Consider the following 19,730-nt stretch of genomic DNA (forward strand, 5'->3'; position numbering starts at 1 on the left):
GCTCTCAACACTCCCACTATTCCAGCCGCCATGATTACTTACAAATTTCAAAATGTGTTATGTTCAAAATACAACTAGTATGTCAGCCTGATTTGGAAATGTTTAATTTTTTTTATTGCTCACTGTAATCAAATATCCTAGATGAAGATTTCCTGTTTAAGAGTGAAGTTTCATTAAATATTTCTAAATTAAAAAGAGGACCCCTGTGGCATCTTAAAGACTAACATTTATTTGGGCATAAGCTTTCCTGGGCTACAGCCGACTTCATCAGCAGCATGAAATGGAAACTTCAGTTTAGCAGGGATTTATACTTATGTATAAAGATGTGTGTATTATATTACTATGTAGAGGTCCAGTGCAGTTACTTTCACCTCTGGCTACTCCTAACTTTCACCAGTGTAAGGCAGAGAGGAAATCAACCCCATATTATGATACTTACACTGTGGCTATGTCTACACTTGCCCCCAACTTAAGTAGTGCAAGCACTTCAAAGCACCCGTGGCTGCACACATGCTGGCACTTTAAAGTTTGACCCTTCAAAGTTGCCGAGGGGGAAAAATTAGTCTAATGAAGTGTTGTGTATTCACATTCATTAGTAATCTCCCATGGCCCTGATTACCATGCCCCCCTCAAAATTGGGGGCAAGTATACATGCAGCCTGTTTGTAACATCACTGAATTTTAGCTAAAAAACAACTTAGGCTTAGGCCAGGTCTAAACTTAGTCGACAATGTGTTGTTTCTTGATCTCAGCACATAAAGTCTTTCACCTTCCAAGGGAAGCTGGTGTTTTCTCCTAGTGCGCCATGTAAACCACCTCCACCAAGGGGACCGCAGTTAACAGTACGGGGAGTCTGTTTACACTGACACTTTACAGCTTTAAATTTGCTGTGCCTGGGTACCCCACCCCACCCCACCCGAGCCAGAGATTTGCAGCGCAGTAAAGTGCTGATGTAGACCAGCCTTAGGCACACAGGAACTTAGCTCCAGTCACTTCCAGTCAGATGTGCCTGAAAATTGTCCCAGGCTGACCTGAAGTAATCAGTTTAACTGACTGACTGGCTAATTCCTTTATTTTAATACATCATTTAGTTATGAACAGGAAACATTTTGTCAAGAGAAGTTTACACACAAAAAGAATTTAAGGCAACCATTTTAATGAAGGTTGACACAATTGAGAGCAAAGTATTTAACCAATAAACAGCAGAAAAGGTCTGTTTGTGATTCTGGCTAAGGTCGGCTGTCCCCCAGCTCTGCTCAGCATTATTAGGACCTTCTATGAAGGCATGAAGGGGACCGTCGTATACGACAGATCCACATCCGAACCCTTTGAGATGCTCAGCGGAGTGAAGCAGGGGTGCGCGCTGGCTCCAACACTGTTCAGCATCTTCTTTGCAGTTTTGCTCAAATATGCTTTCAGAACGGCTACAGTACTGTAAAGTGCTGGTATAAACAAGCTCCCAGCACTCTTAGATAGTCCGTTTGTTTAAGCGGTTTACAAAAACATGCTGCCATGGCTGTGCTTTAATTTTAGAAGTGTAAGCAAACACTTAAAATGATACAGCAGCAGCACTTCAGTGCACACTATCTATGCTGATGACAGGGGTTCTCCTATCAAGGTAGGTAATCTAACTCCCTGAGAGGCCGTGGCTAGGTTCATGGAAAATTTCTCAAGTCAGCCTAACACCATATACACCAGGAGTTAGTTTGACATAGCTGCATCTTGCACAGTTATGGATTTTTAGACAGAGAGGTATACCAATGTAAGATTTCAGCGTACACCTGCCCTAGCCTGGCACTCAATACCTCCCCAACCCTCCCAAGCCACATAAGGTTTGGCTTTTAAAGTAGCATTTTGAAATCACTTTTACAGAAATGTATGATGCACTTTTTATTTAGAAGGTATTAATATGTGTACAAAAAAGTCAGAAAAATCAACAAACAAAGGTTTGAAAGCCTAAATAGAAATAAGTTATCCTAAGTAGAGAGAGAAAAGCATTCTTAAATCAAAACACTAACCGAAAAGTATTTTTGCATCATATAAGTTTCAAAATAATTCCAGGAAGTTATAGCTCAAATCCAAGATAAAGTCAGGTTTATATGAAAACATTTCCTTGGAAAGGACAAATACATATACCAGTGTTACAACTAAAATTGTTTTATTTAGATTTAAGAGGCACATTAGCAGGGTGTGCAAAAAAAACAAGTTCCACAGGCAGTGGGGAATTTCATTACTACATATTGACTAAATATTATAAAAAGTATTGTTAAAGTGAAAAACATTTAATCTTCAATCATGCAGTTGTCCCAGATTAAACCAATTAAATGGTCAGTAAAGCCACAGTAGATATTTAGGATATAGAAAATATCCATTCATCCTACAAGTGCGACATGATCAAGCATATTAACTTCACTTAAACTGGTTTAGCACCGAAGCATGTTGCCACAATGCTAAAGCACTGCACACCTTACACATTAATGCTATGAAATTTTTTGTGCAGTTACAAAGATAAGGCATAACCCCATTCTAACTTGAGTTGAGGGAAGTTTTGCTATCAAGATAATCACCAATAGGAATGTATCAGTTTCCAAGAAAATGCAAGAGTTCACAACTAAACACTACTATTTACCAGTGAACTGAACACTCCATACTCACATTAACATTTTCCAAGGAACAATATTTCAGCGTTACAAGTTAAATCAGGCACATACTGGCATGAAATTAGAGCTAGTACCATTTCTATTGTCAGATGTGACTACAGTACCCAAAATAATAAATCACCAATTGGAATAAAGTTACATTTGTATACATAACAGTAACATTAGACCACTGAGGGCACATATACAGCTCAGTTTTTGCACAACAGACTCCTTTTTCCATGAAATATACAACATTCACAAAGTTAAAGATTAAGTGATTTTAGCTATATCTTAAGTACCTACATTTGCAACACAGAGATAAAGACTTGCATTACCTTTAAATATTTTACTGAGTATCCTGATTGTTTTACCATACATAGAAAGTTTTGATTTTAACTGCTCTACCAGGGTCTAGCATACTTGGTTTTCTTAGCCACATCACAAACAATATTATACCCTTATCTAATAAGAGGTAGTCTAGAAATACATTCCTTTACAGCACTATTTTTATGGTGAAATCTGACAAAATGAAACCACACAGCTGCTCATGCACAAAGACATATTAATTTTACAAAAAAAAAAAAAAAAAAAAAAAAAAAAGACAACCCACTTGACCTTTTCAGAGATTTGGGCTCGGTCTACATTCACCCAGAAAATCAAGGGCTGATAAACAACTTTAGGTACACCGGTTACATACCAAAAATCAGGTTTTCAGCCGTCAACTTTCATCCCTGTCCTCATAGCAGAAGGTTGATGGGAGTGCTCCTTCTGTTGACCTTCCTTGATCCTTGCTGCTCACAAGAAGTCCTAGGGTCACCATTAACCCTAGAATGCATGATTTCGTGCATGCACAAAATGGCAGCTGGGAAGACTGAACCTAAGCGGTCTATCTTCCGGAGTTAGTGTAGCTCCAGCCTAAGGCTAAATTGGAACTGGTGATTTGGGAAGGGCTCTCAAAAAACTTGCTCAGAAATTAGTCTCCTCCTTAGCTTTGCAGCCCACAAGTCCTCCTCCACAGCATCTCCCCCCTTCCTCCCCCCAAAAAAAGTGAATCCAATGCCACTCCCTCCCCAGATAAGGATGGATTAGGACTAAATGAGACTCCAAAATTTCAACACCCCTGACACACACACACGCAAATTCTTCCTTCAGCCTTCAACACCAATCCAAGGCTCAAAATCTTCTTCCTTCAGCCACTCGTCTGCTGTATACATCAAGCACAGGAATGCCACATTTGATTAGCAATACGGAAAAACGTCAGCTGCCTCAAAGTTAAATTGCCTTTTCTGCTCTGACGTGTGTCAAACAAAAAGTTCTTTAAGGCATGTTTCTTTTATGCCGCTAGGATCCTGCTTCGAACAATTATCCCTTATTATACAAAGTAGTTAAGCATGGGCTTAAAGTTACACACGTTTAAGTACTTTCTAGTACTGGGATCCATATAGCAAGACGCTCAGATGAGGGAAAACATTGAGATAACATGGAGAGAAAACTGTCTGATGGTGCAACCAGGGATGAATAACTGTTGCCACATCATCAAAATACATACACTTGGATTGTTCTAAATCTGCCAATGATTAGTCATTCACATTAATATTTTAATAGTTTGTGCAGCATCCCAGGTAGCTTTAAGTTGGAATCTTACTTAAATGCTCTACAAACCATGAATAGGTGGTTTATACTTATGAATAAATTGTTTTTTGAAAAAGCTGCACACCACAAATGCTAATTTAGGCTGAAGACTTTTACTGTTATTAGAAGAAATATATTCCGAGTTGTAGATAGCTGTAATACCCTAACATGCAAGAAAATCAGAGGGGAAAAAGCCTCCCTTTCCTAAAATTAGAGCACAAAATGGGGAGTGCGGAAGCTCATACTACTAGCCTTGCAGCACGCACACAGTAGTTTCCTGTGATCAACCTCAGTAAAACTGAGGCCTCTGTTCCGAGAGCTACCAGCATGCACATTCCTGAAGGCAGCAGTTATGCCACAGCATCACAAGAAAAGTCCCTACACCACAGTGTATCATATTTTGAAAAAAGGAAATCTAGTTTCAAAGTTTTAAATGGGGTTATTCTAAGAAGTGGAATATAAAAGAAAGCTATACTATGTTGAGTCTTTTAGCATTTAAACACATTCATACGTTTAATAGGTTAAGTGCATATTCACTGAGGAACTAAGGATCCAAATAGTAAATCAAAACCATTTAAACAGCATTGTCCACATGAATTAGACAGATTATGTCCCAAAAGCAGAGAGAGTAGAAGAAACAAGAATGAAGTTCTCTTTGGTACAATGCTATTCTATTTTTTAAAAAGAAAAAGTAAATGCAGTATTGGTTCCAACTGCTACATTTAAGTTTCAGGTGCATTTATATAATTCTGGATGCTAGACGAATGCTACTTAAGTTGCAGTTTCATAGACTGATCTTTGAAATTCTCTTCACCAACACAGCAGTTTCAAATATAAAACGGATTTTTCGCAAGCTAACAATATGCCTAAGAAAATACTCAAGTAAGTACTGTTGGTGTGGTAAAAGTACTCATTAAATTAGAAATACATAATATTCTTAAAGACAGTATTGTAAAATAGCTTAAAGTGTGCTAGAACTGTGGATTGTTACACACGTGTTCATACACGTGCAACATCTACTTAGTTTCACACTTTAAAGTAAGCTGATCTTGAAACAAAGTGTTTTGTTTCCTTTCAATTGCAAAAAGTAGTCTGGCAGTCCACCAAAAAACAGGTTCACTCTGATTTTCAATTTATTTCCAAGCATAAAAGGCAACTCTTGGTTTAACGGAGTCAATTTCAAGTATATGATACAACCTAGTGTCTTTACAGTTGTATGATAGTTTGACTACTGTACTTTGAAAGGAAGCCACTATCTGATATTAGGTCTTTGAACAATGGCTCCTTTTTGCTTTTCTGTTATAAGTGCTATCCATCATTGACCTCTTACACTAGTGTAGATCAACTGTCCGCTTTTTGTTCACTTTAGGACACTTGCCATTGGTGTCAATGGGACCAAGAGCAGGTTTGCTGTCTTTCATCCCTGCCTTCACTTACATTCTACTGAACTGCAAGCAGCACATTTTATTTCAATCAGCACAGAACAGAGCCCAGAAAAGTCTTACAAATCACACTCACAGTTAGTCAATATTAAAGAACAGGGAATCTGCAGGCAATAGTATTTGTAATGGCTTGACTATTAGTGGAAGTAAACTTTAATGATCTCAAGTATAAGAGCTGGCCATTATATGATACAATGTTAACACAACCCCTACTGATTTTCTTTGTAGTACCTGCCAATTGCATCTGAATTAAAATATATTACAGTAACAGTGATGTCATCTCTATACATCCTTGCTAGATCTTCAGGTAAAGTCAACATTGCAGAAAGTTTCTCTTGGTCTAACTCTCCGTATTCGTTACCTCCAATTGCGTGCCTTATTAGATGAGTAGCTATATTCTGGTCATATGAGTCAACACCCCCGGCTTTTCTCTGAAGCAATAGACTTTGCATGTAACCCAAGCTGGCTGGTTTCTCAGTAGTCATCCTTGGTGTCTGCATACTAGCTTGTGCTCCATGTTCTGCAACAAGTTTTATGACATCTTCATTATTCAGCATGTCCCACAGTCCATCTGAAGCAATAACTAAAAATTTATCTTGACACCTCAGCTTATGGTAGGTGACTTCAGGCTCTGCAATTAAATAGGGGGGAGTATAGTAATTGGAAGGAGCATACTGATAAATATTTAAAGACTCAACATCACAACTCTTTTCCAGAATACTGTGTTGCAGTTCTTTACTCCATTTGAATCTGACATCTCCAAAAGCTCTAGTGGGCATAAGAATCCCCAGCAGTCTGTTGCTCATGATTACAGTTTCTGCCTCAGATTTAGGATGTTCTCCCTTTAGCCTTCTGATTTCCGCTTCACTAAAAGCATTGTGGTCTCGAGTAAGAGAGAGTGTAGACCACGTTCCATCTTCTTCTTGGACCCCTAGGATTGCCCTGCAATCCCCAGCATTTGCAATGTGTAAATGAACGCTGTCAATATGAGCCACACAGGCTGTTGCACCAGAGAAAGCTACTTGCAGGGCAGCGTTTCTTATTGTTTCATCTTCTGAGTGAGCCTGAGCTTCCAGTGATACATCACAATCTAATCTTTTGAATGCATGTATCAAGGCTTCTTCTACACTGAATCCCAGTTCTATGTCAAGGTTCAATAAATCCTGCCAATAAACTCTGAGGTGATCCAAGTACAGTGAGGTTACATCTCGATCCATGTCATTTGGATGCTTGTACCACTGCAAAATTGGCAGAACTGGTTTCATGTGTTCCATGGCAAATTCAATCTCTTCCAGCGTTTGTTGAGACATAAGAGAGACAGCTACGTAATAGAATAGTCTCTGACTTACTGACTGAGCACATGCATAACCTGCATGACCATCAAAGACCCCAAACATCATCCCTTTAGTCTGCAAGCATGTGGCTGCACTTCTACGATCTTCGTTGGGTGTGTTGGCAGCCAGCTGGTTACTTTCAAATTTCAGCACAGAATTTGTGTTTTTACCATCAAATTCCTGATTTTTATGAGAAAATTCACCTGCTCTTAGTATATCATTTATTTGTGACTGTGCCAACTGAAGAGTGAAGTCGTCTTCTTCAGTTGAAGTATGTCTGAATGCTTTTTTTAAGGTGAAGGTATTGTTTATGTTGCAGTCCAGCAAAAAAGGAGAAAGAGGCCCTTTGACAAGCCCACACTTCCAGTTCGTTGCGTTTCTGTTCAGGATACATCTTGAGTACAAACGCCCTTTTCCTTGCAGAACAATTATACTGTTTCTTGCAGAACTTAAAATCCAGGAGGATACAGCACTGGACATCATATAATGAACTCTTTGTAGAGTGACTCCTTCAGTAAAGGAAAGGTTTTCAAGACCTACAAGTTAAAAATAAGGCAGAGATAAAAAATTAGAAATCACACACAAATGTTTCACATGTAGCCACTAGAGCTTGGGGGAAAAAAAGCTGAATTTTTAACATGCTATTGATGGCAAGACAGTTATACAAGCACTGGCTCATCCACCACTTACTTGGAAGTCACAGGACATAAGACTCTAAAGCTGCATCTACACAGACCCTCCCCTTCGGAAGGGGCATGAAAATGTAGCCAATCAAAAATGCAAATAAAGTGCAGATTTACAAATCTCATGCATCATTTGCATACTCATGTGATCACGTTTTCAGAAGTGATGTTTCTGGGGAGGAAAAAAAAACAGCCATGTAGATGGAGTTCTTAAAAACACATTTTCAAAAGATCCTTTCTTCTTGGGGGGAGAAAAAAAAAATCTTTTGAAAACGGGGTTTGTTTCCAAAGGAACTGTATTCATCTACACGACTGTTTTTCCCCCCAAAACAGCACTTCCAAAACAGCGAGTGGCTGTCATTATGCAAGTGAGGCATGTGATATATAAATTAGTGTCACATGCATTTTTGCTCAGCTGCATTTGCATGCTCCTTCCAAAATGAAGGGATGGTGCAGACACAGCTTAAGTGTGTTTCGTTTATAATTAGCTCATTGGAACAAGTTTATCATACCTCAAATAGTCAAAAAATTCTCTTATTAAGCACAATAAAATTAAAATAATAAATGCAAGAATGGTGAGAAATGCAAGCTCCAATAGTTCGTTGAGATAGCATATTGATGAAAATACTCAGAACATTTAATCATGCGTGTAGCTTTAAGCCCATCCTTAAGAGCTTTTCATGTACTGAGACTTGCAAATAAAGAACATATCTGGGTGTAAGAACTAAAATAACTCTCTTCCTCATTCACAGTAATGACCTTAAGAAAAAAAAAAACAAATATCAGAATGATGGCTATGCTACAAAGTATTATGTATTATTTAGTGCTAGACTCCAATCACCACACAGTAAGTGTCCAGAAAAAGTAAATCCTGTCAAACAGCCATTTAGCACAGCTCCGAGAACAGAAAGCTTCTGTGGTTAGGTATATCTACTTCTAAATTCATCATATCCAGACAGGGAGTCCTGCTTCCTCTTGCCAAATAATTTCACAATACCATGACATTGCATGCACTTCCATCACACACACAATCATCCACACCACCACACACTGGCTCAGGGGTTAGTGGTGTAGAATTTTGCCAGTCTCTAGAGATCAGTCTAGAAAAGACACAGACAGACACCCTGGTGTTAACACCTGGATACAAACAAATTGTATTTGAGTGTGCTAGCAACCACTCAGGGCCAGTCAAACTAACTGACGTGTACATCTGTAAGTAGACCTGCAACTAACAGGAAGAAATACACTGGGACTGACATGACTATCTAGATATGCTGCCACCATCTCATTGTCCCCTATACTTAAGCAGGTGTTAGGTACCTGCATATAGGCCATGTGTACACTACTCCAAAACTTCAAAATGGCCATGCAAATGGCCATTTTGAAATTAACTAATGAAGCGCCGAATACATATTCAGCACCTCATTAGAATGCCAGCAGCCCCGGCACTTTGAAATTGCCGCAGCTCGTCCAGACAGGGCTCCTTTTCGAAGGACCCCAACAACTTCAAAATCCCCTTATTCCTAACAGCAGATAGGAATAAGGGGATTTTGAAGTTGCTGGGGTCCTTCTGAAAAGGAGCCCTGTCTGGACTAGCCACGAGGCAGCGAGCCACAGCAATTTCAAAGTGCCACGGCTGCCAGCATTCTAATGAGGCACTGAATACAGTCCTTCCCCGCCTTATGAGGGTAATTCATTCCTGAAAAACCCCTCTTAGGGCAAATTCTCGTAAGTCAAAAATGTAATTACCATTCATTTCAATGGGAAAAAATTTTATGCATTCCTGAGCCCCAAAATTTACACCCATTTATGCTAAAACACCACCAAATCCTATTAAAACTGGTGCAAGGGGGCGGGCAGGGCATGGGGAGGCAGCCTGGCCTGAGCGCAGCTTAGGTTAAGCGGGGAGGGGGCGCTGCCAGGGGCTGGCCACGCAGGGAGCTAGGCAGGCACAGGGGGCCCCTGGCTGGCTAGGGGTGATGCCTTGCTCTTGTGGGACTGTGCAGTGGAGAGGCTGTGCCGGCAGCCACCGAAGCAGCAGTGGCGGGCGAGCCAGGCACTAAATGGGACGGAATGCTGCAAACAGTGAGTGGCGCCCGAGGCACAGCTATGCGGGGTGGGCAGCGGTGGCCCCCTAGCCACCCAGGGCGTGAGCGGTAGCAGCGGGGCTGGGATGGGCTGCACACCAGCATCCATGTCTCACAGAGCGGCGTGATCTACTGCCGGGACTTGGACAAGTCTACCTCCCCGCACCAGACTGCTGCCCTCTTGCAGGGTGCCGCCGCCCCCCTGCACAGCCTCTTCATCGAGGCCAAAGTGGCCAACTCCATCCCCTCGGTGCTTGCCTACCAGAGCCGCCAGCCTCCAAATCGGTCCTCATAAATACGAAGAAATGCCTCATAAGTTCAAGTATGGGTATTAAATGAAACTCCTTGTAAGTCGAATTCTCATAACTGGAATGGGTGTATTTCGGAGTATGACTGTATGTATTTCAGCGCTTCATTAGTAAACTTTGAAATGGCCATTTGCATGGCCATTGTGAAGTTTTGGGATAGTGTAGACATAGCCACAGTGTTGTGAACTCTCCAGAATTGTCCTGGAGTCTCTAGGTATTAAAGGTTAATCTTTAACAGAAGCTTATGTTATTTGATGAAATTTTCAAGAATTCATCCAAATGAAGATGGCAACCTGCTGGTGACACCTGACGAGAAAAGGGCAGGCGGCACACAAGGCTAAATGACCCAAGAGTCAACCTTTGAGGCATGTTAGAAAATTAAACAAAGATAAGTATTAGAGATAATTGATAGAGAATATTAATTGTATGTGTTTACTTATATCTTGTTAGGATGTTAGCCATATTAACAGACAATTCCTGCCTATTGCTTTAGCTATTGACTCAGAGATCAAAAGGAAATACTTAGATGACTCGACTGAAATAATGTAAATAGTCTACCTATCTCTTTTAAAGTTTGTGGTAAACTGACCAGAGGTGTTTGGGAAACAGAAGGTTATATCAAAAAACCTATTGTTCACCCAGGACTACATGGTCAAGAGGCTGCTATGAAAGACCCTTTGGATTGGATCATTTCATCTCAGATGTGCTTTATGCAGAGGGAGTTTTAGTACTGATACAGATCTCCACTCCCATCTGGATCACGCTGAACATGAACATTGGACTATAACCTATGGACTAATTCTGAAAGAACCTTTTGTAAGTACAAAACTCACCATCTCTATTATGAAACCCATCCCAGAACTGTACTTATGTCTTTGGGTATACTAATCTTTTAACCAATGCTCTCATCTCTTTAAGAAATTTTAGTTTAGTTACTAAGAACCGGCTTAACAAACAAGCAGTTCTGTAGCACCTTAAAGACTAACAAATTTATTTATTAGGTAACAAACTTTCATGGGTAAGCCCCACTTCCTCATCATGTATTTGGGTAGGATCTGAAAAATCATTAACTTGGGAAGGAATATGTCCAGTCCTCTCAGATAGGCAAAACTTTCTTATGTGATAAATAAGATTTTTCAGTAATCCATACCATATTTGACTTGGGTGTCTGGATGGAAGTCCAGAGCTTGGTTGCTATAAGATAACTGTGTTTTGGTGTCTGTGCAACTAGTAAGGTATTGTATAAGCTGTTCTGTGCTGGCTTGGTAAATGTACGTATTGGAATTTTCACCAGCCTGCCCCATTTTTTACAACTTGTCCTAACTGAGGAACCTCTGATGGCCTCCCTGAGATCCTGGTTATGCTATTAACAAAAAGCACTTATCTGCCATTCAGAAGCAGAGGGCAAAATTTAACCTGAAAGCAGATAAGCATATTGTTGTACAGTTCTTACTGCAGGGCTAAGCTTTATTCTATGCCTATGTGTAGCAGGTGCACTTGCTTAATCCAGAGCTGAATTTAAACTCCTGGAACAAAGCACAGAGAGCAAAGTAATATCATAGCACTAAGACAGTGAAATTGGTCAAACAAACAAAAAAATCTCACCCACCTTGTCTCTTTGAACTGAAGAAACATCCAAGCACTTTCACTCACGCTATTGATATTCTCACACAGAGGTGGGTGCATTTTTAAGATCAGTGACACTGACATACCACTGAGGCAGATCACCAAAGAGGACCATCCCATTTTCCAAGTAGTCTAAGATTAAAGCTATGTCTATACTACGTAGCTTTTAGTGAAAAGGCTGTGTTAATATAGCCTTTTCACTAAAAGCCAGTGCTCATAAATGCTGTTTGTTGGCACTTTTGCCAACAAAATACTTCTAGCCCCTCATGAGTGGCCTTGGCTTTGTCAGACAGAGAACACGCCTATTGAAAAGGCAGTGTTTACACCTACCACAATCACACTTGTGTCTTTTAGGGTTTTTTTTTTTTTAAATCAGCTGTAAACAACAAAAGGTTTGTTGTTTAATTGCTAATGTAGACATATTGTAAGAATGATTGGGATTTGACAACATGGTGGCTTTTCTGGTAGACAAGTCAGGACCCTTGACAATCCTCCTAGTACATCCTTTGTGGAACGACAGCAAATCCAAATCATCAAGAAGAGAAAATGGGAAGACAACTAAGCCCTTTTTAAGTGATATTTACTTAAAGATTCCCACCAAAGCCAACAATATAATCCACTAGAGGGAGCATTAGTTCATTCAGGGCTTCCCCAAACTGGGCTCACTTTTAAACAGTGATTTTGCTAGACACTTTCAGTAGGTTTAACTAAATATGTAGTTAAAAAAGACCTCATGGGTCCTGTATACGTACAGCTCCCACTGGTGCTAAATATAAGTTCAAGTGCTCCAAGAGTTGAGGACTGAGGCAATTCTATGTGCAGCATGCAGACCACGACTTGTAACTCACATCATTAGCAGCTTTGTCTACTTCCTCAGAACCAAACCTCTTCCCACCCCCACACCCCTGCCCCAGCCATATCATCTGCCATATTGCAGTTTCTGTCACCTTCTCTGTACCTTCCTCAGGGTGCAAAGGTAAACTTTGGCTCTGTTCAGGGCACTGCACAATTGCGGAGGGAGAGGATTGCCATATGGCTAGGAAAGTTCCATTTTGCAGCATGTTATTGAAAAACCTCAGATAGAGCTACACACTGTTTAGGCTTGCGTTAGACCACGTGGAGACTAGCGAGCTTACAGGGAGTGGCACAACTCTACCAAAGCAGCTGCATCACTACAAAATCTCAACTGTAGCTACTTCATGATGATGAGAGAACACTCTCCCATTGACTTGAATAAGCCACCTCCAATAAAGGTGGTAGCCAGCACCAGCCACACTGCATTTTTGTTGGTGTTACTCAAGTTAGTTAAGGACACGGCTTTTTTTCCTCCACGTTTTTTCCCTGGGGCCACCATTTTTAAAAGGCAGCTGGGCAGCTCTGAGCTCTGCCTCCCTGCCTGCCGATGAAAGAGCAGGGCTCAATATAATTGGTTTAACAGTGGCGCAACACTATATGGGGAGCCAGAGGGCTGTGGAAAGCTGTGCAGCCACACAGAAGGGAACATGGCGACCGGCAAAGGAGCAGCAGCACATGGAACTCCTTTTGAGATGTAAGTTAATCCTGGGTTGAGGGGGTGGGGGGGTGTTAAATTCTGGGAGCAGTTTGGGGCTGTGGGGGGGGGGTATTAAAGGCTGGCGGTGGGTTGGGGCCACAGGTGGGGTGGGGGGCGGGTTAAAGCCTAGCCATCGGGGCAGTACAGAGAATTAAGGCTGCAGCAGGTTGGGCCAGTGAGGAAGCGGGGGATTAAGGCTGGCAGCGGGTTGGGGCTGTGGGGTGTTAAGGCTAGTAGCGCCTTGGGACCATAGGGGGGCAGGAGGTTAAGGCTGTGGCTGGCTGGGGCTGCAGCATGGGGGCAGAGGCAGAGTTCTGGCACCTATTTTCCTAGGGGAGAAAAAAAAAAAACTGGTTAAGGACTATGTTTTTTTCACACCAACTGACATGCACATCTGTGAGTAGACCTGCAATCACCAGGAGAAAACATACTGGGACTGACATGGTTATCTGACCCAAGGTAAGTTACACTGATAACTGTGTACTGACAGTACTGACAACAGCCCCTTTCAACACCTCTTCATGAATTTTTTGTTAGACCCTAGCAAGTCATTTGCTTAAAACTTATCACTTAGAACTAGACAGAGGATGACAATGCCATTTTACAACTTCTGAGGTTTCAAATTTGTTTTCATTCCACAATGAAGCAAAAACACCTTTTCAAATGTTATTTGTGAAAGGAGTTTGTGTCTGTTTTCCAATCAAGGCGGCCATGTTTTTGATTCATCTCTAAGTCCTGATTTGTCCAGGGTTCACAGTAGACAAAGGTTTCTGAATTATGTGACTCTCTATAATGCAATTTCAGTTTGATAATCCTGAACATTTTGACAAAAAAGGTACTCCAAAATGTTCCACAGCTGTACTATGTACCACTCTTCCTACATTAACAGGAGTGGCCTGTTGACATGATCTGATATGAACTCTGCGAAGGCCTGCTTTCCTCAAATATGGCTGCATGAGATACCTTCTCATTCATTTATCTACATTTCATGTTCTCCATTGCACATATCTGCATGACTCCACGTAATGGCTATCAGACTCTACACCGCAGCTTGCTACACAGAACTTGTCTTGTGCACCTCTGTGATTCCAAATGCTCCCTGCAGTCTGGATCTATATGTTGCATGACTACACTGCACCTTTTTCAAACCTTTTTCCCATTTTCCCCTTGTATTTAATCTAGTATGTGGCTCAGCCACTTAAATGGAAACCCACACTAACTTAGGCCTAAATTCAATAAAAAATATTCCCCCCGATATTTTTTTAAAATCCAACCCAAATTCTTTCAATTGCAATTAAGTATTCTCCTGCTGTGTTTGCACATTTACAAGAGCTGCAAAGAGAAAATGCAGACACAGAGTAAGGTATTTTTAAGAGTAACAGAGAGGAAGCTGTGCTAGTCTATACTCTATCAAAACAAAAAGCAGTCAAGTAGCACTTTAACAACTAGCAAAATAGTTTATTAGGTGAGCTTTCGTGGGACAGACCCACTTCTTCAGACCAGAACAGACGCATATTTTTAAGAGTCATTTTAACGTGAATATCCCCTCAGGGCTGCATCTAGATTACTGAGAACCATCAGCAAAAGATATGCAAATTGCACAATGTATTTGCATATCTCCTGCGGACAGCTCTGTATGGAGAGCTTTCCCGACATTTGGCCTATCCACACTGGGCCAAATGTCAGGAAAAACTCCCTCTGTCAAGATGTTCCTCCTTCCTCATGGAACAAGGAATGCAAGGATGCTGGCAGAATGCTCCTGATGTGGCAGACCTGCCGAGAAACCTCCAGTTTCCCCAACAGAAGCCTGCAGTTTAGACATAACCTAGCAGTTTTTCCCATTCTTATTTTGAATTTACAGGTTTGCCTTTATTCTCTCCCTGCAACATGCATTTCTCTACCAATTCCAAAAACTAAAAGCAGTCATAACAGAACAGGAAGATGTAGGAGAAGAGAAAATGGGTTCAAACACTGCATACTTCCCTACAAAAGAAGACTTAAAAAATGTAGAAATATAAACTCTCAAAGACATTTCGGCCCCGGGTGACTTGTAAAATGGTATGGACAGGACAGTTTCACAGTGGAGCATGAATTTGCATGCCTGGTTCAGACTGTAGAACAGGACCCTGACCTATGTTTATACTGAAGTTTGCCAGCAGGTTTCCCATGCTTCCTCTAGCACTGATGCCACTCAGGAAGTGGGAAAGCTAGTAATGTTCAGCTGATGGCAATTTTGTAGTAGCCTGTTCACACAAGCATTCCCAACACTGAAAGAATTAGTGAAGTTGCAACCATACCAACAGCACCACTAAGATTTTCACAAACACTTCAGTACATATGCAATATATATTCCCATTCATATTTTCAAAAATACACACTTCCAAGTTAATTTTATCAGGGAGATTTTCCTTTGGCAATATTCAAGCTTGCTCAAAACAGAGGAAGATTTGAATTTAAAAGGCAAAGAAACAGAGAAAGGTTAACCCAAACTAAAATGTTTCAACCAAAAAAAGGATTTTTTACTTAATAATTATATTTTTCCTATTCTTAGATTTTCATATCAGACCCATTCAGAGATATCTGGGCAAAGTGAATAGGAAAAAAAGCTCTGAAAAAATAAATTCTGCTCTTAAAATTACAGAATTGTTACACTGACTATTGGTAGTACACTTTACACCACCCTTGTCCCACACCCTCTGGACTCGACCAACCCTAATGAGGGAATTGGCCAGACTAGAGGTCTCCCTACCCCTCCAGCCTGTTGCCCCTCACCCTGCTGCTGGCTCTGTGCCCCACTGGCCCCTCCTGTCTCCATCCCCCTTGCCCCCCAACATCAAGCCCCTGAAGCCCCATTACCACCAGCCTAGCCCACAACAGCCCCAATCCCAGATGAGGCCAGGCTGCTGGCCCTGTGGAAGCAAGCTCCAGTCTTGACTGGGCTGCTGGTCACAGCCCCTGGGGTGCCAGCCACGGTAAAGAAGCCTTATGGCTCAGAAACATCCATTAACATCCATGGTTTGGCAGTGGACCAGAGAATCCCAGTTTTGGGAGGTGGAACCCATAGTATGAATTGCTAAATCATTACTGAACTCTCTCTAGCAGCTAACACCCTTATGCCATTTGTACTGTGGTTTATTGCTACTTAAATCTGCAATTTTTTTAATTGTACTTGGAATAAGCCAAGTTAGAGAAAGGTTCAGAGCTTTTAGAACACTGCTTTCATTAATAAATTTGTACCAAAACAGGCTGAATGCAAGATCTTGACTTCTGGGTTGCAGGTCACTCAACCTAGTAATTACTTTACTACTTGATACTATCTAGTATAGTAAATTATCACTAAAATGTCTTCAATTCTTTCATTGAAATTTAGCTCTTTTACTATTGGCATGGTCGAGAAGCCAACACACTTAAATAAGTGCCAAGAGATCCCATTTTACGCCAAAAATAAAATAAAAACAGACAACTAGATTATCCTTTCCCAGCTATAGCTTTTATTGTCCACAGCTATTCCAGTTTTCTGGCTATGTCCCAGCATCTCATTTTAGGAGCAAAAGAGGAGCATGATAATCAGACTTGCTCTGACTTACAGTGATGTGGGAAGCTCACAGTAATGACACCAGGCTAGCATTGCACAAAGCTGCTTCATCGCTGGCATGACTCCTCTGCACAGAACTGGGTGGCCAGGGGCCAAGTTGACAGCACCCTAATTCCAGAACAACAAGTAGTCCTGTGGAACCTTTGCCCACAAAAGCTTATACTCCAAAACATCTGTTACTCTATAAGGTGCCACAGGACTTCTTGTTGTTCTGGAAAATGCAGACTAACCCATCTACCTCTCTGATACTTGTCACCCTATTCCAGTCTTAAGTACCTTCTACTTCCCTGAGCTTCCCAACACCTCATGGCCCTCCATTACCAACTGTAACCAAGCAAAAACAACGATGCTCATGCTCCAAAATACCTGCTAGTCTATAAGGTGCCACAGGACTTGTTATTGTTTTTGTAGATACAGCCTAAAACAGCCACGCCTTTGAGACTTGGACCCAAGCAGCACCCAGCCCCTGCAACCTCTGGAGCTTAGGGTTGCCCACTTTCTAATGACACAAACCCAAACACCCTTGCCCTGCTCTGCGCACTCCCCCACTCTCACTTGCTCATCTCCACCAGGTTGAGGCGGGGGTTGGAGGGGGGCTCCAGTGGAGAATGACGGAAAGCAGAGAGTTGGAATACAAGGGGTCTCCAACTGCGGGCTTGGGCTCCAGGGTGGGGCCGGAAATGAGGGGCTGCCTGGGGAACGTGTGGGGGTGCACAGGACTCGCTCCAGGCTGGGGCAGGGGCACAGGAACGGGTGGCAGCTCCCCCGGGGCAACACTCACCTCAGGCAGCTCCCGAGAAATGAAGTCAGGTCGCTCCCCCCACACCCCCGCAAGAGGAGATGCATCCGGACAGCACCACACCCACACGCGCCGCCCGCTTCCCAGCCAACGGGAGCTGTGGAGCTGGCGCGCTCCGGGCAAGGGCAGCGCGTGGAGCCCCCATGGCTTTCGCGGCTGTAGCAGCCGGAGGGACACGCCGGCTGCTTCCCGGGAGCGGAGCACGGCCTCTGCCGGCCCCGCGCCAAGCGGACATTTAACGGCCCGGTCAGCGGTGCTGCCACCTGCTACCAACGGTCGCTACCAACTGCCTGTGCCCCTCCCCCGCGGCGCCAGCAGCGGGCACGTGCCGGAAAGCCCGCCAAGCCCGGGCTCGCCTCGCTCCTCACGTGAGGCGGGCTGCGAGCCAGCGGGCGCCCGGCCTAGCGCGGCCGAAACCCCCTCCCCGCCTCTGCGAGGTGAGCCTGCCGGCCTCCGCCGCAGCCCAGCGCCAGGGGAGCCGGCCTAGGGCCCGCCCGTCTCCCAATACCCACCCGAGGCGGCTGAAAGCCCGAGCTCCTTACCCGCGTCCGCCCAGGCGCTCGGAGCTGCGGTGGTACCGGTTCCGGGGCGGTGCCAGGGCGTAGGGGGCCTGACGCGCACACACGGTGGCCAACCGGCTGCTCCGCTTGGGGAGCCTCCCCCGCCTCGCCCCGCCGCGGCTCCGGTTAGCAGCGCCGCTTCACGCCTTGCGGCCGCGCTGGCCTCCAGGCGCCTGTCCAGCCCGCCAGGCTCTGGCTGACCCCTGCAGCGTGTGCTCGGCCTGCGTGCTGGCGCGGCAGCTCCGCTCTGGGGTCCCCGGAGCCCTTCCCCACGTGGGCTTGGTGGGAGGGGTCCCTGGGCCCAGCGCACCGCGCGAGCTGCGCACTGCTCCCTCGTAGCCCTGAGAAGCCGCGGGCCAGTTCAGCTCGGGCTTGTTCCGCAGCACGGCGGCTCTTGAGTCCAGCGAGAGCTGTTAGTTACTAGCCGGCCATTACCTCCAGGCTACAGCGACCTTTCCCCCGACAGGACAAGGAACAGAGGTGGCCGTGTTAGTCTGTATCTTCGAGAACAAGAAGTCCTGTGGCACCTTATAGCCCAACAGATATTTTGGAGCATAAGCTTTCGTGGGCAGAGACCCGCTTTATCAGCTGCATGACTCATGCAGATAAGGTGTCACAGGACTTCTTGTTCTCTACAGGGAGATGCTCAATGTAGCATTGTGTAAAGGCTAGATGCACCTGTGGTTCTCTACCCACTAACCCACCTCCCCTGGGCTGATTTGAATGGTGTAACTCCCCCAGCCAGAGCTTCTTCAACTTTTTGAGACCCCAGAACACCAAACAATAATGTTTTTCAATGTGGAACACTTTCTTAGCAAGGCAGCCTGCAGGAGAGCCCCAGGAGCCAGCCTGGGAGCAGCTGCAGCTGGGTGGCTTAGCTGGCTGGCTTCTTCATGTCTGAGCCCTGCAACTAGGGCACACCAGTTTTCTTTCATCTGTGGTCTTCACAGAACTGATGAAAATGCTGAGATATCTGTAAGATCAAGGGTCTAGGTGGGAGTGTTGGGAGACAGGTAGAAAATGATGTTATGCCACTTCTTGGTACCCCAAAATGAAACAACGACTTCATGAAAATGGAGTGTAAAAGAGAACAGACATGTTAAAACTGCATGAATAGTTGCCACACCTATCTGCAGTAACAAGCCAAATTTGTGCGCCATAATACAAGAACTAGGGAGTCACCAAGACTGGGTCTACACGAGCCCCTTCCTTTGGGAAGGGGCATGTTAATAGGCAGGTTCAAAAGATGCTAATGAGGTGCTGCCATGAATATACAGTGCCTCGTTAGCATAATGGCAGCCACGATGATTTGAAAGTGTGGCTTTCGAATCACATGCTGCCCATGGAGGCAGGGACCTTCCGAAAGGACCCCCCAGTTTTCGAAAGCCCCTTCTTCCTAACACCAGACAGGAAGAAGGGGCTTTCAAAAACCGGGGGTCCTTTCAGAAGGTCCCCATCTCTGCAGGCGGGGCAC

At 43.6% G+C, this 19,730-nt stretch overlaps 1 protein-coding gene across 2 annotated transcripts; it reads right to left on the reverse strand.

The window, feature by feature from the left end:
- Nucleotides 1-1,234: 1,234 nt before the first annotated feature.
- Nucleotides 1,235-18,337, reverse strand: PDP2 (pyruvate dehydrogenase phosphatase catalytic subunit 2). Of its 2 annotated transcripts, none has more exons than XM_075009035.1 (2): nt 18,239-18,337; nt 1,235-7,582 (listed from the first exon to the last, which is right to left on the reverse strand). In XM_075009035.1, exon 2 carries the CDS (start codon nt 7,527-7,529, stop codon nt 5,922-5,924), a length of 1,608 nt encoding a protein of 535 aa, XP_074865136.1. In that variant the 5' UTR covers nt 7,530-7,582; nt 18,239-18,337; the 3' UTR covers nt 1,235-5,921. The 2 variants fall into 2 exon arrangements, with proteins under 2 accessions (XP_074865136.1, XP_074865137.1); XM_075009036.1 differs by lacking the exon at nt 18,239-18,337 and adding an exon at nt 17,679-18,081.
- Between the last annotated feature and the right edge of the window lie 1,393 nt (nt 18,338-19,730).

Source organism: Carettochelys insculpta, chromosome 14 (assembly GCF_033958435.1).
Source record: "Carettochelys insculpta isolate YL-2023 chromosome 14, ASM3395843v1, whole genome shotgun sequence".
In the NCBI taxonomy this organism is placed as follows: domain Eukaryota; kingdom Metazoa; phylum Chordata; order Testudines; family Carettochelyidae; genus Carettochelys; species Carettochelys insculpta.